The sequence below is a fragment of the Dunckerocampus dactyliophorus genome, chromosome 19, assembly GCF_027744805.1.
Source record: "Dunckerocampus dactyliophorus isolate RoL2022-P2 chromosome 19, RoL_Ddac_1.1, whole genome shotgun sequence".
NCBI classification, from domain to species: domain Eukaryota; kingdom Metazoa; phylum Chordata; class Actinopteri; order Syngnathiformes; family Syngnathidae; genus Dunckerocampus; species Dunckerocampus dactyliophorus.
Genome location: NC_072837.1, coordinates 11,227,057 through 11,251,214, shown reverse-complemented (window position 1 = coordinate 11,251,214; position 24,158 = coordinate 11,227,057). Strand labels below are relative to the sequence as shown.

General features: G+C 40.4%; 2 protein-coding genes and 1 long non-coding RNA gene across 15 annotated transcripts in view; 2 read left to right on the top strand and 1 right to left on the bottom strand.

Annotated features, from left to right (window-relative positions):
• Positions 1–6,519, top strand: part of enah (ENAH actin regulator) — a 102,392-nt gene extending 95,873 nt beyond the window's left edge. For all 5 annotated transcript variants that reach the window (XM_054761854.1, XM_054761853.1, XM_054761852.1 and 2 more), the window contains 3 exons: positions 494–575; positions 1,831–1,888; positions 2,958–6,519. In XM_054761854.1, coding sequence (XP_054617829.1) covers positions 494–575; positions 1,831–1,888; positions 2,958–2,995 — 178 coding nt within the window. In that variant the 3' untranslated portion in view covers positions 2,996–6,519. The remainder of the gene's footprint in view (positions 1–493; positions 576–1,830; positions 1,889–2,957) is intronic.
• On the bottom strand, positions 2,876–9,218 carry LOC129172285 (uncharacterized). Of its 2 annotated transcripts, none has more exons than XR_008566969.1 (4): positions 9,119–9,218; positions 7,934–8,016; positions 7,738–7,837; positions 2,876–3,241 (listed from the first exon to the last, which is right to left on the bottom strand). It is a non-coding gene; the product is annotated as an uncharacterized LOC129172285 (long non-coding RNA). The 2 variants fall into 2 exon arrangements; XR_008566968.1 differs by lacking the exon at positions 9,119–9,218 and adding an exon at positions 8,358–8,394.
• The window catches only part of lbr (lamin B receptor), a 25,990-nt gene continuing 10,345 nt past the window's right edge, over positions 8,514–24,158 (top strand). For 2 of the 8 annotated variants that reach the window (XR_008566965.1, XM_054761862.1), the window contains exons 1-11: positions 8,514–8,674; positions 17,313–17,796; positions 18,011–18,082; positions 18,709–18,877; positions 20,084–20,280; positions 20,690–20,744; positions 21,083–21,277; positions 21,377–21,480; positions 22,613–22,738; positions 22,836–23,004; positions 23,085–23,165. Coding sequence is in view for 6 of the 8 variants with exons in the window: in XM_054761862.1 (XP_054617837.1) it covers positions 17,323–17,796; positions 18,011–18,082; positions 18,709–18,877; positions 20,084–20,280; positions 20,690–20,744; positions 21,083–21,277; positions 21,377–21,480; positions 22,613–22,738; positions 22,836–23,004; positions 23,085–23,165 (1,642 nt within the window). In the remaining 2 variants the exon portion in view is untranslated. Of the gene's footprint in view, positions 8,675–8,718; positions 9,026–9,053; positions 9,331–9,823; positions 10,426–17,312; positions 17,797–18,010; positions 18,083–18,708; positions 18,878–20,083; positions 20,281–20,689; positions 20,745–21,082; positions 21,278–21,376; positions 21,481–22,612; positions 22,739–22,835; positions 23,005–23,084; positions 23,166–24,158 lie in introns of those variants that run through there. The other 6 variants (XR_008566964.1, XM_054761857.1, XM_054761863.1 and 3 more) reach the window with 5 other exon arrangements.

The following is a 24,158-nucleotide window of genomic DNA, read 5'->3' as shown; positions in this document are numbered from 1 at the left end:
AGTCACCTTTACACTCCCGATATAGTAGACGTAATAAAACAAGACCCAATATAGACTCACATGTTGGCATTGGGAGAGTTCCTTGTCGTTTTTTATTTACTTCACCTACTGACCAGTGTAGAATACTACATATCACAAAAAATGTCTTCGAATGCGTCTTCTGAATGCCTTATATTCGTATTTTACTCCATGTAGTCATTTTTATGCGTGCAAATGCTTAATTTAGGCAAAACATGACATACGTATTCATGTTTTTTTTTTGTATGTTAATAATAGGTCTTATTCAACCACGAAACAGCTGTCTTTGTCACATTACCAGTTTGCAAAGTTTATGTTGTGTGACTTCACTAAGTACACACCATACGCACATTTGACTTGCATGAAAACAATGCTAGGATGCACTTGGGACCTCTGTGTTTATATCCTTTTCATTTTTTTTAATTTATTTTACATTGAATGTACTAACTCTCACACTCTCCAACTCTTCTTGCAGACCTAGATCCACTCCAACGCCTGCATCTGTAAGTGCCAATGGTGTACCAACGGAAAGTGTTGACTACGACAGATTGAAACAGGTGGGTGAACATGTTTTTTTAAAATATATATATATATATATATATATATATTTTTTTTGGACTGTATTTCCATAGTAATGTTTTATTGGTGGTTTATGGAAGCCGTAAAAGCTCATCCGTCACTATCCACATTACCTTCCCATCAGAAAACATTTATCCATGTGGGGAAGGCTGCAAAAATGTACTTTACGACAGTGGTCCCCAACCCCCGGGCCGTGGCCCGGTACCTACCGGGCCGTGGGTCATTTGGTACCGGGCCGCACAGAAAGAAAAAATCATTTCCAGTGGCCGGATTCTCTCTGTTACATCCATCTCACTTGACGCATGTCCGTCGTGCAAGTGCTAACTTTATCTCACGCCGTACAGATAGACTACTACTGTATTTTTACCATTTTTCTTTCACCTCATATTTGGCGTCAAATGCTGATACTATGTGGGAATGCATAAAGGTAAGTTTTGATGACTTATTAGTGCTAATGTGCACATTTGTTTCAAGTTAATTCATGCTAGCGCACTGCCTTTTACCACACACATAAAACAGCGATGTAATAATCTCTCTGGAAAAACTTGGCTGGAACTTGAACTGGTGGACGGTGGGTCGGCATTCATTTTGTGCTTTTAATTTGATGTTATTCATGTCTTAGTTTTACACAATACATCATAAATAAGATAAATTAGATCGCTATAATGTACGAAACCCCCTCCCCCGGTCGACGGGAGATCTGTGGGAACACAAGCCGGTCCGTGGGTCAAAAAAGGTTGGGGACCACTGCTTTACGATACTTGTTGAACTATGACAATCTTAGGCATAATTGCGATTTTACCAGTCAAAGGTTTGGAGACACTTTTGCATGCTATTCAATGGGAAAGTGTCTCCAAACTTTTGGCTGGTGGTGTACATCTATAGATACATATATATTATATTTTATATATATCAGTGGTGTCCAAGGCACATTCTAAAAATATAATTTGACACGAAAACATGGAAAAACTCCATTTTGTGTTAAGTTGTCATTGACTAATATTTCAATTTGTTTCATCTGAAACATTTAAGTGTGACAAACATTTGAATATTATTCCGCCAGAACAATGTCTTTGTTGCCGAGTATTATTTGTCCCGACTGGCAACACAGGCTTGTAATTCAGTAGTTCAGGGGTTTTCAAAGTCTAACAGCGTGTCTCCGCATGTCATGTGACTGAGGTCAATGCCGCCCGTCACGCTTCCAGTGTATGACTTTTTGTTTTGTCACTTTAGGACATTCTGGATGAGATGCGGAAGGAGCTGTCGAAGCTAAAAGCGGAGCTCATCGATGGTAAATCGAAGAGTTCTTTCCTTTTTGTCTTTTACGTATCACTTTGATAGAAACTGCTGTAATGTGCTCACTTTTGTTGAAGTAGTAGTTAAAGTAGGGATGGGCGATGCTGCCCATTCGCTACTGATCCGATACCAGGTAAGTATAGCGTCAGCACTGGCGATAACACTATTTTTCAAGATACTTGAATGATTTAGCCTTTAATTTGTTCATCATGATTATCTTTTTTCATTATTATCACAGTTTTATACATTATTACCAATTTAGGGTGAATGAGATACTGTGTTTCGTGCAGGGAAAAGGGCCTATTTTCTGAAGGAAAAAAACTATATACTGTATTATTTATGTGTGTTTGTATTTTATATATATATATGTTTATTTTATTTCATTATTATTATGAAATTGTGAACACATTACAAATACATACACACGTGCCTATTAGGGGTGTTACATTCCAGGGGTTAGGGCCATAAAAATGTCTATTTTTGGCACTCTCTTGCCTCTCACAGAAACCGTGGTGCGTTCAAAGACAAAGTGCAAAATCTCAACGCCTGACGAAAAAATAATCAGCGAAGCATAAAGTCGTGAACGCTGTACATTTGACCGATTATCACATATTTCTATATCATTACCCACTTGTGGTGAATGAGATGTTTTCTGTGGGACTTTGTTCGTTGTTGTTTGTTTTTCATAATATTATGACTTAAAAAAATGTCTTTTTTTGATATTTCAAAATAATGCTACTAAAATGAAAATTTTTCCTTGTAATGTTACATTGTTCTTATAAAATTATAACTTTTTTCTGTTAATATTTTGGCTTTATTCTTGTAAAATGACTGCCGATGTACCATTTTTGCTGTCGTCAGTGGGGGTTTTTTTGTATTTGTTTTGTTGTTCATAATTTTAGAATGTGCTGAGTCGCATTCTGGACACCCTGGAAATAATGCAATCATTCCCTTTATTGCATACAATTGTTTGAGCAACATAAGTCAGTCGTGCAAAATAACACAACAAATGCAGAACCTGCACAGGAGTTTGCAGTCATTGGTGTCTTCTCGTGTTTCTTCAGCCATCAGGGAGGAACTGGGCAGGTCCAGTACAGCATAGAAGAGGCATCCCGGACTCCCTGTTCTCCACATCCAAGCCCACGTGACCCGACTTTGGTCAGTCTAGGACATGGCACGGTAGCGGTGATGACAATGAAGACAAAAACCACGCATACTTGAGCGGGGGGACTTTCTGGGGCGGCGCAGCATCGTCCCTCGATGACGGGACTCCTCTTCCTCCTCCTTCTCCTCTTCTTCCTCCTCACTTCTCCTGCTGGGGATGTCGCATCCCGGAGGACTCGGCAGTCTGGAAGAAAAAGCGCATGTCTTTTTATGCAAAAAAAACAAAACAATTACTCTTTTTGTCCTGATAAAAATACAAAAAAAAGGAACTCATCAAAGATACTGTAAAGATCGTCGGTGCAGCAGTGATTTTCTATCAAACGGCATGTTTTATTAAGAGCGTTGGATGGAAAATGCTATACTTCCCCCTTCCCCATAACGCCATAGGGGTAGCGTTACGTGCGTGGATGCGTGCGTATGGGGCAGTCCGCCACTCGTCTTCCTCAAAAAGAAAGATTATTTCGAGAAACTGTTTGAGCGTGTACATCAGTGGTCATATCAAGTAGCTCCATAGTCATCTTCCGATAAGGGTTCATTTGTTTTTGGCAGCCATGGTAGCGCTTTAGCAAAGAAGAAGTGCTATTTTGCAAACACGTCTCATGCAATGTGAGCGCGGTGGATGTCGATGGACGTCCTTTGCGTGGAGTTCTTTGGAGTGGGGTCTCACGTCTGCCAAGAAATTGCATCCACTACCACGTTTATGACAAGCAATAAGTGTAGCATTACTGTTTAATCACCCCCACCCTCCCGTCCCCAAGCATCAAAGGTGTTTCTGTATGACCGTTCTGACAGGAAACAACTGTGCGCAATGATGTCACTGCCCGTTCGCAAACTAAAGAGCGTGATTTTCATTGATGAACCGCATTTTCAAGCTGGATCTTTATCTCCATTAGTCCTTTTGCTTTTTATGTTGGATACAAAACAACTATTCGAGGGCACGAAGTAGAACTGTGAGGGTCTCCATGGGGATGTCCAGGTGCCATTCACTACAGTGCTTTTTTTCTTTTTTGCCTTAAAGCAAACAAATATATAAATATATAGTAGTACAAGATTTAAAACATGCCCAAACACCCTATATACTGTATTTATTTTTTACTACTTTTTTTTGTAAATTTATGTAATGGATGCAACACTTTATAGTCGAGGTGTCCAAAGTGCAGCCCGGGGGCCATTTGTGGCCCGCGACTGTTTTTTTTTTAATGGCCCGCGGCATATACGTGAAGAAAAAACTTTTAAAAAATCAGCAGAAATGTAACAAGAATAAAGTCAAAATATGAAGAGAAAAAAGTTGTAATCTAAAGAGAAAAAGTCACAAACAATAACGTATGAGGAGAAGCAGCATAAAAAATGGATGGGTGGAAAAAAAATGTCATTTTAGTAGCAAAAAGGTGAAATATTGAAGAAAGTGTTTGTTTTTTAAGTCAATACTATGAGAAACAAAACTACGAATAAAGTTATCATTTTTGGAAAATTAGGTTGCGGAAAGAGTTATGTTATGAGAATAAAGTCAAAATATTATGGGAGTAAAGTCATAGTTACAAGAAGAAAGTTGAAATGGGGGGGGGGGGGACAGCTGTAGTTTTACAAGAATAAAGTCAAAATATAAGGAGAAAAAAAAGTTGCAATTTTGCGAGAATAAACTCTAATATTAAATATATATATTTTTAGAAATGGTCATTTTAGTAGCACAGACTTCAAATATTAAAGAAAAAGTGTGTTTTTTTTTTAAGTTGTAATATGAGAAACAAAACAAAATAATGTAACGTTTGAAAATTGGGGTTGGGGGTGGGAAAAGGTTATATTATCAGAATAAAGTCCAAATATTATGAAAATACATTTTCTGAAGATTATTGAAGAAGAAAGTTGAAATATTCGATTTTTTTTTTTAAATGGGGGGAGACATTCACACGAATATTCTCTTTCCCCTCAATCACAAAGCTGAGATGTAGTTTTTTCTTGAAATAAATCAAACTTCATAGCATATCCATGCTTTCATTTTTCACTATGCGGCCCTCGCTGGGAAAGGTTTGGACACCCCTGGTTTAAAGAAAGCTCTAGTCGTTATTTAGGTCCGGTCAGTGCGTTTTTTTTTGTTTTTTTTTTATTGGCCCTCGGCATATTGTAAACATCCAATGAATTCATTATTAATGAGATATATTATTATGGGCCTGCAAAGCACAGCAGCCCATTCTAGTCCTCATATTTCATATTTATTATATATCAACTAATGCGGGACAAACGGTGCGAAGAAGCGCCACACACGTTATATCACTGGAAAGATCTTGATCGCAGGTAGCGTGCTATTTATGCTGTGCAACATTTTGTGTAACCCCGGCAACGTAATTATCAGACAAAGTTGAAAACGGGCCACTTTATTGGGTGCCCGCACCGTGCAAAGGTGTTATATCACTGGTTAGAGCCCTACTTGTGGTTGGTGGCATTCTGTGTAACCATGGCGCTGTACTTGACAAGCAAACTTGGAAACGGCCACTTTATTTGGAACCCACCCTACAGGCCATACTGCACAAGGTCCTCATTCAAAATTCCTGCTGAAATTTTTCTAGTTAGATATGACATATTACATTATATATTATATATTGTATTATGTATTACACTGCGACAACCACCCGTAATTTGCTTTAAGTCAACTGTAAGGTGTAAGGAATACGTTCAATAGAATTTTTGAGGGCTTTCACTTACTCAAATCATACAAAGTCTTGCGATTTTGTGTAGTCTGGCTGAAATTGGACCCCCCCAACAATGTGGACATTGTGTACAATGTTTTGGGTGCGCAAAAGTTGGCATCAGAAAAAGACGTTCCTGCTCTGGCATTCATTCAAACTCCACTGCTCAGGATTAAGGCGAAAGCAGGAATTTGCCTTTATGGTGCTAACCCAGTGAGAAGGATGCGTCCTAGTGTCCGCGACACTCCGTGGAATATGCCACATTTGATGACTTCAGTTTTTTTTTAATGTGCCGTGGGCCAATAAAAAAATTGGGCACCCCTGCTCGAGACTGTTCGGCATAACCACGTCCCTTTTTTTTTTTTTTTTTTTTAAACAAAAGATTCATTCCTCAAAATTAGTGAATAAGATCAGGGATATTAATCATTCTCAAACTGTAAAAAAAACAAAAAAAAAGCTACATTTTTGTTAATCTTATCGTTTTGCCACTTTCTTGTGTCCTTTCCAGCCTGGTGATATTCAATTCAATCAATACAAATACACTTGAACTCGCAACTGGGTAATGGGCCTGGGTATTTATCATTTTTGGCTGTAAAAAGATGCGTTAAGTTATCAGATTTGTGTATTTACCCCGTCCTTTTAAGTAGTCATTTCATCCTTGGAGCCACGATTTTATTCAAACATCCAACCAAGAGGCTACCTGTACTTAAGCCTGCTTTGATTGCACTTTAGGCACACACACACACACACACACACACACACACACTTCACAGCTCACCAAAGGATTCAACAATCATACTCAATCAAGTCGCCTTCCTTATTTTTCTATCATCAGTGTCAAGAGATTTCAAAGCAGAAACATTTTTGATCCATGTGGTTTGTGCCTTGTTCCGAAGTTGCATTTAATAGCTGACTACTAGTAAGACTACTACCAATACTACTAGTAATAACAAACTGTCCATCACATGTTCAATTGAAGGGAGCGCTCAATGACCTCAGTACTGTTCCCCACCAGGAAACATCTGTGCAACAAGATCCACTTATTGTTTTTTTTTCACCGAGTTGTGACTGTTTTGTTTTTCCCGCTACGGAGTACAATCATTGGACACATGAGGCCTACAAGGGTCCGCGGGTGATCGACGCAATCGGAAGTCCCTCATGCCATTTCGGTCTGGTTAACAACGATCTTTCTTTCATTAGTTTGGAATCGAGTGTAGAGACTCGTCTGTTGTCAGTGGAATGATGGAAGCACGTGTCATGTTTAACAGGGGGAATGGATTGGGGAATTTGCAGAAGGTTCGAGCGGGGATTTTGAGTTTGAAGGCACCGCAAGTTTCGGAGGATGGTTTCCAGACGTGCTCTTTTGACATCCACATTGTGTACTGTACTGTTTTCATGTTAGTCTTTTTCTTATATGCTAACATTGTTTTGTTTGAGCAAGATGAATAAAAATTGCAATACAAGACGTGAACGTCCTTTTTTTCTGGTGACTGGCGGCGGCGCAATAAAATCACGAATAATGGATGCATCCATATAAAGCCGTAAAAATGCCTATTTTTGACACCAGGGGCGTCCAAAGTGCGGCCCGCGGACCATTCTACAATATAATCTGACTATGGAAAAAAAATCGAAAAATCAGCAGTAATTTTACAAAAATAACATCAAAATATAAAAAAAAAAATTGTGATCTAGTGAGGAAAAAGTTGTAATTTTACAAGAATAACATTGGAATGTTATGAAAATAGCAAGTATCATTTTGGAGCATAAAGTTGAAATACTAAAGAAAAACTTTGTAAAAGTTGTGATGCTTTTAAAAACAAAACAAAGTTGTGCTTTTTGGAAAATTGGGTTGTGGAAGAAATTAGAATGTTACAATAATAAAGTTTTAATTACGAGATGAAAAAACTAAAATTTAAAGGGATTTTGGGTAGTTTTTTTTTTACATGAAGTTGTATGACGTCTCCATCAGCGGTGAACTATATCAACAGTTACTTACCCCCCCATTTGGTCCCGCGAGTCCAGTTCTGGTTGGATTTCCTTGACGAGGAACGTAGTTCTGCTTAGTTGCTGGGTCATTCAAGTAAAGAGTTTGGCTTCTGAAAACAATAGTTCAAAAGAGTAATACATTTGCGTCATAAAAATGCCTCCTCAAAACAAATCACAAATCGTTCGGCGTTATATTTGTCTCCCACCGGGTCCCATCGCACTGTCGCCTCTCCATTCGTGTGCATGTGATGAAGATCCGCGAGGAGCGCCGCGGCCATCTCGTTTACGACTGAAAACAAAGATATTTGTGAAAATAAAGAGACAAGAACTGAAGAATATGGATCTCCTCACTCAAATATCAATCGAATACCGATGCTACCCTTGGTATCGATACTATCAATATTTGGATGGATCTGTTCACCCCATACTGTGTTCATGCTACTATTGTGTGCTGTCTTATATGCATATATACTGTATGTTGTACTATAATGTAGCTACTGTATGAAATACACATAAGATATACATATTATATAAAAATAAATATATGTATTATACATATTAGATGTATTATATATATTGTAGATTATATTAAATATCAATGTGTCTACTATAGTGCTACATGCTATTTACTTCACATTTGCAGTGTCGCCCGCCTGTCATTCAGTTTGGTGCAGCAATGTTTCAGCGCGCGCACCTCCCTACAGTTAAAAATCAAGAGCCAACCAATCAGCTCACAGAACGGTTTGAAATGACGCCCAACTGGCCAATGAGAGACCTTCGCGCCTTCCCAAGTCACCAGTATTTGAGGAGAAGGCGGGCGATGCACGTCTACGTCAGACGTTGTCGGAGTGGCTTTTTGTAAATATTAAGATTGGTTTAAGTCGGAACTTTGGTGCGAGGAGTTTTTAATCCGTTTTACCCCAATTTGGATTTACCGTATACTTTGGGTAAGTACAGCAGCAGCAAGGCTCATATATGTGATGCAAAAAACGATTCCTGTTTCTCTTTGTTTCATACTTTGTTGCTTTAGCTGAAGCTAGCTTAGGTGGAGTATCGGACTATTTCCTGCAGCTTCCACTTGGGTGATTTTAGTTTAAATGGAGCCGCGAATAAACAATGTCTTTACTGTTTTTTGGCGGGGTAATAGCCTCGACTGGATATGTTTCGGTTCGGCGCTCCGTCGCACGAATAAACGTTGCGTTTGTCCCAACTTTATAACGTCACCGCTGTAATAACGTCAACGTATTCAACGCCAGCACGAAGTTCAGGAATTAGACGGCGACCGCCGAATCAAATAAGTAAGACATTGCAAAGCCGCCGGTCGTAGTTTGATTGGTTTGTGTTTGATTTGGTTGTAAAGTCTCCAAAAGAGGGGATGTTGGTTCGCTCACTAATGGCCGGGTACTCTGCAGAACGCTTTTGTTGTTTTTCTCCAACGCCATTTGAATGCATGACGTTTTCCCTCCTTTCTGTCACTCGTAGCTGATCTCTGCTTAGCTAAGCTAACGTTAAAGAAACAGACAAGGTTGACTGTATTTTTTTTTTTAACAGGAAGTCAACATTTTTTTCTGCTTTTTGCCTGCTAACCAGTGCGATATAACAGGTACATGTCATTAATATGCTACAGTTTATTACTACTTTTATCATGTTGAATTCTGTGATCGTTCCCGGGCTGAAGGTAGCGAATTTTGTCGTCTTCTGTGAGTTGTTGCGCACGATATCGTTTAATATGTGTCTTGAGTCGTTTTGTAATCGAACTGGTTTCATTGTGGCTTAATGAAACTATTTTTGTAAAAGCCTCCAAAGTACATAAAGGACGCATAAAGAGTTGCTATGGTAACGATTGGGGTTGGCTATCCTTTGCATATTATTCGATACCGGTGCCAAATCGTTCATTTGAAACGGAGCCGCTACTTTATGTATGTATTGTATGGTTAAAAAAACAAAACAAAACAATGATTGACACGCAAGTTGAAAAGAGTAGTAATTTAAATACTTAAACATATAAACAAAATGATGCAATTAATAACAAATAGTGGGCAAAATGTGCAAAAAATTGCAAGATGTTCCAGTACTTTTAAGTTCATCCATTCATCACAATTGAAGCTTCATTGAAACAATTGTGGCGATGTTTAGACTACCTTTTCATGGGTGTTTGAGCGAAATGAAGTTAGTGGAACAACCTGCTTGTGGTGTATGTTGATGTTCAGAAAGCACCTGGCTGTTAGTGGTGGATCATGAGGAAGTGTTGTGTTGCGGAGAAACGTGTGTGCGAGTTACTTAAAAAAAAAAAAAAACTCAGTTACAGCTGTTGACGTCGGCACCGGTTCCATTTCGATACCGAGTTTGTGTATGCATCCCTAGTAGGAACGACTGTTTTGATGTGATTCACATGGCGCGTTTCAAAGGGGCCCTGCATACCAGGTGAAGCGTGGTGTGTTTAAAGCCCCTCTTCCAACACACACACACACACACACACACACTTCGACGATTCATCTCCAGCACTGACTGATCCCATGGGAAACATTGTGCATTCCCGGTCCATCCCTGACATCCCACATGCACAGGAGCGGCTCACAGGGACCAACTTTTGGGTGTGACCTGTCATTCTCGGAATTGTCAGCTTGGTTTGTGATTGTGTGTGTGCATGTTTGAGTCTCCCTGCCTGATTCAGTCATCCTGGCGAGCCGACGTGTCAGTGAGTATTTGCGATAAATCGGTGGTGATGTTGTTTTGCGTTCAGATCAGTTGAAAATGGTGGTGTTCAGTGGCTGCTAATTCTCTAAAAACGATATCTGCAATTGAAAAAAAAATCATGGAATGACTGTAATGTGATCGTTCTGATACTGTAGAATCAATAGAAAGAATGCAAAGTCAAAACCCTCACAGCAGTAAAAACGGGTCAGATGGAGTTGGATTTGTCACAAATTTGTGGATTTTTAGGTTTAAAAAAAAATTTTAGCCGTTGTTTCCGCAAAAATACATCTTGTCTGTAATAATTAATAAATATGTGATAATACAGGTAAACTGTAAAGCATACATGTACCACTGTTTCAAATAAACCTGCAATTTTTACGTTTGTCTTTATGCTTCACTGATTGTTTTCTGTCAAGCGTTGCGATTTCGCACTTGTTCGGTGGCCCTTGAACGCCGCCTCCACCCACCGAGACAAAGAGATGTATGACTGACAAAAGGGCTCACTCCATTCATGCCGTTGTTCGATGGAATATGGTCATTATTTTGACTGTGGATTATTTTGGAGTCTGAAAGGTTGTGGGTGTCAAATGCATGGTCATCATCGGTATAATGAGTACGTCAAAATGCCACTGCTGAGAACCTTACACAGTGGTGAAAAAGCAGTTGCCACAATTGCGTAATTTCAGCCATATTCTACTGTATTCTTACTGGATACCACAATTGACAGCTGTAGTGTTAACAATTGTTGGCCAGAAGTGTCTGGATTGGCCTTACTTGAATGCCACGTGGCTCTGGTTAAACCTAGCAGGGACAGACCTGTCAGCAGTTCTGCATTAGTACAGTGCCTTTCTACACACTGAGCCTCCCTGCTCAGTGGTGTTCCATAATGGCTGACCTTGCCTAGGCCCACCTCATTATGCAGACTAACAAACACTATCAGAGGATTTAAAGTTCTAAAGTGGTTGCTCATGTAGATTGTAGGCTGCAGTCTTACTCTCCGCTTAGTTGGCTTCGAAATGTCTGGAATCTCAGGATGTGTACCTCTGTATGACATACAGTACAGTGGCGAGACAGACCGCCAACATCACAACTTGTATGCGAGAGCCAGACCGATATGGGATTTTTGGGGCCGATGCCGACACCGATATTGGGGGCTGAAAAAAGCCGATATCCATACATTGGCCGATAATCGATAAATCGTCTGATATATGAAATAAGAGCATTGATATACACAAGATTAGCAATGCTCCGATCGATCTGCCACCGCTCAGTATTGGCCAATTTCTGTGAAATATCACGTGATCGGCACATGCCAATAAATGCCTTTCAATGCTGATTAAAAAAAGGCGATCACCTGTGGCTAGTACTACTGCAGCCCACAGTGATCCCTGCGTGCAGTGTAGTGTCTTGCCCTAACTAACGTCTTGGGCAGCGCCCTCCTCCCACTTTTCTTCATAGTGCAATCCAAACCTGCACTTTGCACCCAAAGGTGAGGGACATTGTGCGAATTGTCATTAGCAAATGAATGTGGTATGATATCTTCAATTAGATGTCGAAACTTTCTCACCTGTACGGGACGAATGAACATATTATTACTCATGCTTATGTTACACTTATTCAATCACCCAGTCACAGTCAGCCACATCAAGTGATGTCAACTATCCCACATTCTTCATCTCATCACTTCACATTTGCTCTGCCAGCACTGTGTGTGTCTGTGTATGCGTGTGTGTCAGGTATACACATTCATGACGGACATGTTTCATGTATGTGCATATGTGTAGGCGAGTATGTCTGAAAACAGTGACAGAGTGGGAGATGACTGAATGAATTGTGCGTGGGAATACAGTGTTTTCCACAAGGTCGACAAATTATGCTCTCAAAACAATGTAATAATGGCCAAATCATGCAGTCTATGGGTTAAATACTATCAAAGGTCATTAAGTCTTACCTGTGAAAGGTTATTGCCTGGGATTTGGTTTGGGCAGTAAAACGAGTCGTACACTTCCATGCAGCACATGAATGAGGCATCTTCTCCGCTTTGACTTTTGCCGTATCCAATATGGTGGTGACGTTTCCGTACAGCGAATCAACTGAGTTTCACAGGTCCACTACAACTCCCATGACCACCACATACCGATGTCACAGACAGGCAGACTTAATAGAGTATTGTTTAACGCAGGGGTGTCAAACTCGTGCCATGGAGGACCGAGACACTGTAGGTTTTCTTTCCAGCCAGTCACTAAAGCAGGTGATTTTAACGATCAACACCTCCTTCAATCTGAGGTGAGGAACCCATAAATTAAGTCACCTGCTGGAGAAACTGGCTGGAAAGAAAACCTACAGTGTCTCGGTCCTCCATGGTTTTAACGTCTTTATTGTTATTGAAAGTCCTTTTAAAAAAACAAACATCCATATAAAGCCTGCCATGCTTAAATCCAATGCTTCATTTCCTAGTATCGTTTGATTGCCGTTTAAACAATGTTAGATCGATATATACTGTATGTCGTCCTGAATGGAAATTAGAGAACCCAGATCCGTGTAGTTGAATCGTAGGAATAGAAATCGATGTAGTGAATGAATTGTTACACCCCTAATGTAATTACTAATTTTATTTGTTTGGCCCCCTGGCAGTCAAGGGACCTTGGAATTGTCCTGACTTTTCCCCTTTTATACTGTACCCCTGGCCAACAGCACTCACAATAAATAAACTGAAAACTGTATAATTAATCCATGTCGGCCAATTTCAGTCCTGGATGATCAGTATCAGCAGTATAAAACTCTGACAGGAGCATCCCTAGACAGGATGTATGCTGGACATGAACATACATTTTTAATACCCACAACACAAAGAAACAGAAGACAACTAAATTAAAACAAGGAACTTTAATGAGTAACACGGTCAACATAAGGACTGTAAACACACTGATAAATTAGACAAGACAAACTGTAAACTGCATGGAAGTATGAAGTGAAATTGGACGCCGTGTCTTATATTAATGATGGACATGGGAGTTAACAGTTGGATATGTCTTTATGTCACCTTAAAATGCTGTATAATAGTCTTAAATTAGATAATGGTGGACACGTGGATTAACAGTTGCATCTATTTTAGAATGTTCTCCTTGACGGGCCCTGACAGCGTGTTTCCGCAAAGACGTTATTCTCATGGGGCACAGCTTACCATGGTGTAAAAAATGCAGTTTCAGAATCTCTGTGTAGCAAAAAAAAAAAAAGAAGTAATAAATCGGTTACAACGGCTCACCCCTCCCACTGCAAAGTCACTTTCGTAGCATCACATGCACCTCCAAAAAATAACCTCACACTGCGGCGACACAGACCCCAAAGGCTGTGATTGGTCGGCTTGTAGAGCAGTATTTGCACTGTGTGGTGTGTATATACGACTTGTTCAGAGGGCATACAGCACATCTCCGCCAACGCTGTTCCCTCCGATTTTCTATCAACATTTGCCATAAGAATGGGTTTTCAAGTACGTAGTACAAGCCCATAAACATGGCACACCCATTGTGGCGGCACAGACAAGAACGCGAGGTGGTTACATTATCAAAACCTGAAAAGCATTCAGTGTTTCCGCAGCGTTTCCACAGCCCTGCAATCTATTTGTGGTGTTGGGTTGCGGGGATGTGTTTAGATGATGTCATCATTTAATTCGCATAACCAACCATGACACATGTGCGGGTCATTTTTAAAAAAATGTATACAGTATGTTATACGTATATGTACAGACAAATGTTAGTAGTATCAACAGTTCAGCATTTTCTCATTACATTATGTTTTTTTACTACATTTTTCTCCCTTTTTTTAAGGTTGATTTTATTTCTACAATATACCACGGGCCCCCCCAAAAAAACAAAAAGCGAGCCATGGTCTGCAAATTGTCCCTGAGCCGCACTTTGGACACACCCGGTTCAAGTATGTCACCGGGAAGGCGAAGTGTCTATCACTATCCTGACTCCTGCCACTCAAAGGCTGGGCTGCATGCTTGTGGAAGTGTTCTGCATGTTTCCACACCTCTCCTTTCATGGCGGTGGTAATTAGGGGTGAAACGGTACACTGAAATGTAATTTCGGTTCGGTTCGGTTCAGTTTCTTGAAATGCTCGGTTTGGTTAATTTTCGGTACAAAAAAGGCAGAAAAAAAAGACTTCAAATGCTTTTGTTTTTAAAAATGCCAACAGAACTTAAAAAAAAAAATAAAAGCGACCCATTTGGGTGAGTTTTTTTTTAAATAGAACAATGATAATAAAGTAAACTGTTGTATTTAAGCAATTGTTTAAACATTGTGGTGAAATGTAATGGACGGTTACAGTTACAGTCAATAGCTCTTTGTTGCACGTGAAGTCCAACCATCTGCCCTAAGTGAAATAGCGGACACGTGATCGCTCGTTGACAACATCACTTTTAGCTTTTTCATGAAGTGCTGGTATAACATTCTGGCTAAAGTGAGGACGTGATGGTATTTCGTGGCGAGGTTCAAGAACTTTAATCACATACAGTCCTGGGGAAAAATGATTAAACCACCCTTGTTTCTTCAGTTTATTGATCCATTTTAATGCCTGTGACAACTAAAGGTACATTTGTTTGGACAAATATAATGATGATGATAACAAATACAGCTCATAATAAGAGCTGATATCGAGCATCTTCCATGTTGTTTTTTTATATAATAACCAAGATCACTTAAGTTCTTCCATGAATAGCTATAGCATTGTACTGCCAAAAAATGTAACTCTTATGAGCTATTTTTGTTGTCATTGTTATATTTGTCCAAAGGTACCTTTAGTTGTACCAGGCATTAAAATGAACAAGAAACTGAAGAAACAAGGGTGGTCTAATCATTTTTTCCATGACTGTACTTAAATAAGTCAGCGCTCTCAACAACTGAATATGGACGTAATCCCGTGTCTATAAAAACTCCAATACCATGTTAACATGCTAGTTGTGTTTCCTGCAGCATACCCGATATCCGTGGAACAATGTCGACACACAACTTTGGATTTATCCACTTGCCTATGTCCATCCGTAATTTTAACAGGGAAGCCAAAGTGTTCCCAAACAGTAGACCGTAGTGAGATGGGAGGGTCTTCCAGCTCAGGCTTCTCGCTTGCATTTGCCACGATGCCATTTGTCACGCCTGCGAGCTGCTAGCTCCGCCACCTCAGTCAGTAGTGTCCGGGGCGTCCGTGTGGAAACTCGAATTACGGAGGATCATTTGGTTAAGAAAATATTGACTCCCCTTGCACAAAATCCTCAAAATTGCTACAAACGCATTCGCCTCAGAAACCATCGTTTCTGTGCCTTAATTCATGTTAGCGTATGCTACCTCACGAAGCTAACTGCAAACCTTTGTCACGACGCATTACGTACCCAGAACGCAATCGGTTCAACTAGGTTCTAAGCATGTCCAGAACCCGTCTCCATCCGGTCGGCCTGTGTTTTGGCAGTCACTCTACCTGAGTCCTCTAGATTAATCCATCATTGCACTCTGCTTATGGTTGTTTACATTGAAATATCGCTGCATTTTATGTGTTTTATTCTATTTCTTTATGTACGACGTTTACGTCTGCGCGTCGTGCATTACATAAGTTTTTGTGTTGCTCAGTCGTGGTGGATGTCATAAGACTATAGAAATATCCCCATGCCAACAAAGTATTTTGACAACAGTCACTTATAAAATACCCTGACCATTTATGTTCATGCATTTAAAAAATAGTGACGTTACAGAAGCGCTGTCGTAAAAATTTGCTAAAGGAGGAAAGTCCTCGCGCCTCGTAGTCCTCGCGCATGCGTGACACTGATTTGCGTTCCGGGTACGTATTGCGTAGTGACAACCATCTGTATCCACTTACTAGTAGCCCCGCCTCCACAAGGAGGCTGAATGAGAGGAGGGCTCACCCTCTCCATTCATTTCACTATAGAACCAATGCGCACAGACAGTTGCAGAGTGAACCCTCTTGTCATCCAGCCTGTGGGGCAAAGAGAGACGAGCAAATGAAACACACGCATGGATGCACGTGTCAATTTATCAAGGCCGTCATACCTGTTTTTTGTAATCGTTCAAATTATCAATTATTGTGACAGGCCTACACATGGCAGTGTATTGAGGCCTTCAAAATTATCTAGTTCACTTTCATTCATTGTGTGATTAATCAATTATTTTACAATTGTGTGACAGATGACATCCTGTCTTTTGTGGTTTTTGTGATCAATTGTAAAATTACTGCAATGCAGTACATGCTGGCAGCTTCAACGCCACTTGCTAACACAACTGGCTATGAAGTGGGAAGTCTTATTGAGTTTATTTCCCAGTCGTTGTTAATGAGTTAGTTCGATATTTTGTCACACTCCTCTGTTTGCATCACTGGGGCAAAAAAGGATGCTTTGCCACCCTTGTTTGACAAAGGTTAAGTACCTTCGAGTCTTGCAACAGGAGAAATGCTGGCTGCAGTGTTTGGGTGCGCTGCTATAATCTACCCATGTAAATTTGTACAAATGTGCGTCGCAGTAGTTCTGCTTTTGATCTCTTATGTCCCGGAAGGACAGTTGACGGGAGACTTAAGACAATAAGTAGGGCCCAATAATTTCCACGTTAACGTAATCGCGGACAGAATTGGCCAGTAAAAATGGAATCTACTGTTAAATGCGGAATCTCGCGGATATTGACATGTTGTGAATGAAATACTGCAATAGTGAGGAGAAGGAACATTTATGTGGGGAAATATTTTCCCAGCGGACCACTCATTCATAGCATAGCACAAAGACTAACCAGCCCCCCAGTTGGAACAGGCCTTTAAGCGCCAGTGTGTATATATCAGGATGTCAATAGTTGTCTTTCATATTTTTCTTGCCTTATTATCTGTGCATGTTAGGTAGAAGACAATGCCGAGTGTAAAGTACCAGAAAGGGGACATGGTGATGGGCCGCTGGCCCGGTAGCAACCTGTACTATGAAGTCAAGGTGCTGGGCTTTGATGTCAAAAGTCAGCTCTACACGGTCATCTACAAGGATGGAACTGAGCTGGAGCTCAAGGAACAGGACATCAGGGTAGGATCACACAGTTTTGTGACAATCATGGCTTGCAATGAGACTTCAGCATTTCTATTTCAACAATGTCGCTCTCGTCTCTTTTCTTTCAACAACCAGAGTTCTTCCGGCTTCCAAATCCGTACCCGTTCTCGTTCCCGATCACCAGGCCGCCGTCGCAGCCGCTCCCGGTCCCCGGCGAGAACCACTCGACGCTCTTCTTCCCGCGCAGCGGCGGCCGCTGCTTCCGCAGCGATAGCAGAGAGCACGCCGTCATCACGCAAGGAAACAAAGCTGAAGGACATGGTTGAAGTCCGAGTCGTTCCTCTGGTGAGCAGTCCAGCTGCCCTCTTTGCTCTCATGTCTCATGCGGTTCCGCTCAGACGTTCACATGCTCTCATCATGGGAATAAACAATTCTGTCAGTCATGAAGAAGGGTTAACTTTTTTTATGTGTTACATTCCTGCTCTGTTTGTTCCTCATGTTTGTCGCTGTCCATCTCCTTCACTTTCCCTCCATTGGTTTTGGGTGACGACCTACAAAGGCTACTGAAAACAACAGCAACAATAAGCATGAAAAGAAAGAGGAGAACAATGCGGCTACCAAAGAAAATGAGGTGAGTTAACTTGACTTGTGTTTTGTTGTGCTTACTTGCCCTGTCCACCTCAGTAAACACAACAATACTAAAAAAAAAAATGACATTTGGATGACACGAGATGGAACTTCCGTGTTCATAGTATCAGTCAGACAGTATGATCACCCAAAGCTCTCTTACTGACTGCTGTTTTTCTGCCTGTGAATGGGCTTTGAGGTAAGGCAGGGCTAATGGAATGTCATGATGCTTGCATGTTGGTGGGGCCGTGTGCTTTCTAGCTGAGAGAGACACTAGGGCTGGGTGATAAGGTACTCCGGCTGAATGACACATAGGGAAGAACGGGGTTGGTTGTCACACTTTTTACACTCACAACACTTCTTTTAATACTCATCAAGTTCAGCGTGGTATTTTCTACAAGTTTGAAAAGTGTGAAGTCAAAAGTACATGTCATATGGAGAACAAACACATCTTTCGAGTCAACATTAGAGAAGAGCGGCTCACTGCACAGTGGGCGGATCGCTGACGCTTGAGTTTCTTTCGTGTTTTTAGGGCAGATCCATATAATTGCAAGTTGAATAAAATAGTCTCCTGGTGAACTTTTTAGAACAGCTTTTAAATTGTCAAAAAAACATTGCTTTGATCTTAAGAAATCCGAGACAAAGAGGGATTCAGAGCCTGAGAAGAACCAGGGCCGATACAATCTGCGCCGCAGGAAGGACGAGGCCAAACTTGAGCAGCAGGAGAAGAAGGACGCCAACGTAGTTACAGCGCCTACTCCAATGGTGTCGAGGCCGCTGGACTTTGGTGGCAAGATAGGTAGGTTGCTGGATGCACAACAAACAAAATAAGCATCACCATGGTCATATCATACCAGGGGTCTCAAACTTGCAGCTCATTGAATTTTGTGGCGTCCTACATGACACCAAAATGTAGTGTTAGTGAGGCCCGTGCACCCTGAGGAGGGTTGAGAAGCACTTTAGCTTGCTTAAAGGAAGCATATCTTTAATTGGGAAATTGAAAAGAACAGGGGGCGTCACTAGACAGAACACTACCTACAATCACGGAGTCAACACAAAAATAACAGGACAACAAAGGGTAAGTAAACACATAGGGAAATTACTAAACACATAACTTTAGTAACTTTTTACAAAAAAGTGCCGCAAAAGCATTTTGGGAGCAGACATCACTCCCGTCGCTGGGGGTGCTCACGGATTCCCAGCATGCTTTGTGGCTCTTCTTTTGTTCCATGGCCTTCCGCTGCTTTCCATGTCTATACTGTATGTATTTGAATCAGTGGTAAAAGTCAAAAGCAGCGTATTCTCGTATTTTCTGTTAGGGCATGCTGTCTAAAGTGTGGCCCCCGGGCCGTTTTTGTGTAGGTTCTCGGCACGTTCTAAAAATACTCTTAAACAAGAAAACAGGAAAAAGTTTGGGGGGGAAAAAGCAGTAATTTTACAAGAATAAAGACATAATATCAAGAGAGTAAAGTCATAATATTAAGAGGAAAAATAGCATAAAGTTGAAAATTAAAAGGAAAAAAGTCGTAATATGACAAACAAAACAAAGAATAATTTTTGGAAAAAAAAGCTTGGGAAAGTCAAAAAATGAGAATAAAGAAATATTACAAGAATAATGTACAAGAAGAAAGTTGAAATATAAAAAAAAATAGCAAAAAGTGTCATGTGAGGAGAAAACGTTCATACTAGTAATACGCTTTGTCACCAATAAAACAAAGCTGCGATGCAGGCAGTTTTTTTGTTTTCTTTTAAATATCAAACACGTCTTTTCATATCTACATGGGTTGGTTTACAAAATGTAAAAGTGATTTTTCAGGATGCGGCCCTCTGTGGAAAAAGTTTAAACACCCCTGTCTTTAGTGCTGATATATGCAGTTGTTTTACGGGATGTTTATGTGAAATAGGCTATTTTACACATCATTGTCAAAGTTTAGACAATGATGTTCAAGCTCCACAAATGGACTGCTGGGGTTTTCAAATCATTTTGTGTGTCCTCACCCCTCAGGCGCGTACTTCTGGCTGCTCTTTCTGCCGTCCTGGGTTCTCTTCGTGGTTCTCCAAGTCAATTTAAAGGACCCCAGCTTGGCCAACTTCCCCCCTCCTGTTCCTCCCCTTGAAACTTTCTGGGATGCGCAGGCCCTGGGCTTTGTTGTCCTGTGGATCTTATTCCAGGCCATCCTTTACATCCTGCCTGTGGGAAAGGTGAGTAGGCAGCCGTGTGCAGTATGTACAACCAATACAGGCAGCATAGAACTGCTCTGCTCCCACTTCATACATTCAGTCATTCTTGAAAGACATGTGAATGCGCACATGGCTTCATGTCTCCCTCACGGGAGCTCAGGCAGGATCCAGGAATTAAATTACAGGCCAGGGGAATGTAATTAAATGACAGCAAGGGATAAGGTATGCCTTTGTTCATCTTGGCCATCAAAACTTCTATGTTGATGTTTATCTTCAAGGAAGCTTTTATACACCTAAAAGATAAGACTCCCTCATGCATTTTTTTATGACTGTTAAACATCCTTTATGTGTGTGTGCCTTGATCGATAGACCACTATTGCCTCCCGTGGTGAGTAAAGCTGTTAATTCTCTGCTACCTCTGTTCCTCTAGCTGAGCGAGGGCATGCCGCTGAGGTCTGGTGAAAGGCTAAAGTACAGAACCAATGGTGAGCTTTTGCATGTGACAGTATTTTTGGTTGCACAGTACTACAGTTTTGTGTGCATGGCTAGTTAGAAATGAGATTAAAGTAATACAAGTAATTTTAGCCCTGTTATTTGTTACCGGTATTATCGACCCCTAAAGGAGGCGATCCATGGTTCGGTTTTGTTCTCATTACAAGCCAGTATTCCATTACAATCATTACTAGGTGAAAATATTACATAAAGTGCTGTTCTGTCATATTTTTTACCTGATTACTACAAGGATAGTTTTGTTTCTGCTTTTTTATTTATTTATTTATTTTTTAGAAATTGAAGTTAAGTCATCTTTTGTGTGCCCATTCAGGTTTCTTTGCCATTGTAATGAGTGCTGCAGTGGTTGCAGCGGCAGTCCATCAGGGTGTTGACCTCACCTACATCCACAGCCACTTCTTGCAACTTGCCGTAGCCACCTTCCTCATCTCCGTCCTGCTCAGTGTTTACCTGTATGTCAGGTCTCTCTATGCCGCCCCGGGCCAGCTGGCACTTGGCGGGAGCTCTGGTAAGGGGAAGAAGAAGAAGAAAAGCTTGCTAACGTTGCGCTGCATCCTATGTAATGATTTTTTTTTTTTTTTTTTTCCTTCCCTGCATGTCTTTCCAGGTAATGTGGTTTATGACTTCTTCAAGGGACATGAGCTCAACCCCCGCATCAAAGACTTTGATTTGAAATTCTTTTGTGAGATGCGTCCGGGATTGATCGGCTGGGTGAGTCTACAGTATATCATCTTTTCGAGCATGTGGTGCAAAATGATAAAGCAGTTCTTGAAGTCGTGCGTTGCCACAACGGATTTCCGACAAATGGGGAAAAAACAACAACAAAAAAACTATTTATTAACCTTTTTTTAAAAAAAAAAAAAAACAACAAAACTTTGGTTTATACATTGTTTAAGAAATTGTTAAAAAAATTAAGTCATATTTCTTAAATATGATTGTTTTTTAAATTATTTATATAATTGTAATGCCAATTATTCTACGCAATTTTTTTTTAGTGCCAATGAGTAAATTCATGGTGAGCAGGTGTGAAGTACAGTCGTCTTTTGATGCCTTATATTTGTATTTTCCTTCATTTAGCTGTTGTCATACTGTACTTGAAAATGCTTAATTTAGACTATGATTATGTAAAATTTGCATAAAATTTGATTTTTTTCCGAATAATTTGACCATATTCAACCACGAAAGAGCAATCCTTGATTAATTGAAAAACCGGGATAGAGTGAGGGCGTAATGTTCGAACTATGATGTAGCAAGGGATGACTGTATGTTTAAACTGTTTGAAAAGTTCAGAAATTTCTGGCAAAGTTAACATTTCTGGCACGCATAATCTTTGTGCACGCCACACTGAGCTACTGAACACAACACAACCTATTCGCAAACAATCACAAACGGTGCATGAAGTAGAGTTTGGCCAGCATATATCAAAAAGGCTGTGATGCCAGCAAGAAGGTGGCTGAGTCATGTTTTGGTTTGCAATCATTGTGAGAGCTGGTGGGCCCTTTTTATGGTGTTGGAAGGTGTGAAAATGACCCCAGCAAAGTATGTAGAGTTTCTGATCGACCACTTTCTTTCATGGTATGTTATGAAGAACCGTACCTTCTGTAGCAAAATGACCTTCATGCATGACAAAGCACCATCTCATAATGCAAAGAATACCTACCTCTCTGTCATTGGCTTTTAAGGGCATGAAAGGAGAGGTTTGGCCCCCTTTTTTCCCCTGACCTCAACCCAATTGAGAACCAATGGAGCATTGTCAAGCAAAACATCTGAAGGTGGGAGACAGATCACAACGAAACAGCACCTGATTGTGGATGTGTTTTTTTTTTTTTTTTTTTTTTTTTAGTGCTTGATCAACTTTGCACTGGCACTGGCTGAGATGAAGCAGTGGGGTCTGGCCTCTCCATCGTACGCCATGATACTGGTCAACGCCTTCCAGCTGCTGTATGTGGTTGATGGTCTTTGGAACGAGGTACAACAGAACCCACGTTGTTATCTTATTATTTCTGCAAACTGGTGTGTCTTTGTAAAGAATTGGTTGAATGAACGGATACAACCACAACTTTCAGGAGGCCATTCTGACCACCATGGACCTGATGCACGATGGCTTTGGCTTCATGCTAGCCTTTGGAGATCTGGTGTGGGTCCCTTTTACCTATACCCTGCAGGCCTATTACTTGGTTAGCCACCCAAATGCACTCAGCCTCCCAGCTGTCGTCGCCATCGTCTTGCTGAAACGTGAGAAAACTCAATTTCATTGACATTTTGAGAGAATCTACGAACTCACACGTTCCTCCATTTGCTTGTCTCGTTTTCAGTCGTTGGCTTCTACATCTTCCGGAAATCCAACTCTGAGAAAAACGCCTTCAGGAGAAGCCCATCAGACCCCAAACTGTCACGTACGTTGTTGTTTCGGGTTCCTTATTGTACTACTCTGTAAGACAGGGGTGTCCAAAGTATGGCTCAGGAAACATTTATATATATTTTTTTATGTTTGTGTGAAGAGGACTGCAGCAGTATGTAGAAGCTCTTTAACCCAGTGCTTCACAAGTAGTACTGGGGGATGCGAGGCAGGGGGACTTCACCAGGGCTGCAACTAGCCATTTTTTTTTTTAGTGTAGTCGATTAATCTGAAGATTGTTCTATCTATTAATCGAGTATTTGGTTAGATCCTAGACTGACCAAATAAATATGAAGCAAACACAAACAGTTAGTGGTTTGGTCCGCAGCATATCAGAAAAGATGCAAAAACATCCCATCGCTGTTTTCCAGAGTCAAAGCTGATGTGTGTGAATATCTTGTTTTTGGCTAAAACACAAAGATAGGAAGTCTGCTTTCATAGATGGCTAAGGGCAAAAAAAAAATTCACATTTGAGAGACTGAAATCAGGATATTTACATTTTTAAATGTTTAAATAAAAAAACATTGAATACCAGAATAATTGTTGCAACTGTAGACTTTATTTATAAAATTTATTCAAGGTTAGCAGGTCTGTTAGTGTCTTTTATAAAAAAAATTTTTTCACATTTTTAAACTTATTTTTCATTTATTTATTTATTTATTAATATGTTTTTAAAATATGTATTTTTTTAAAAGGCCTTTTAGTGGCATTTACATATGGCATATATATATATATATATATATATATATTTTAATGTCTGTTAGTTAATGTGTGTGCCCAGCTGACTTTGGGCGAAAGGCGGGGTGCACCCTGGATTGGTCGCCAGCCAATTGCAGGCCACATATAGACAACCATTCACACTCACATTCATACCTATAAACAATATTCTCTCTCTCTCTCTCTCTCTCTCTCTCGCTCGCTCGCTTGCTATATATCTAGCTATACATATATACACATACATACAGTATTGTGTGTGTGTGTGTGTTTATTT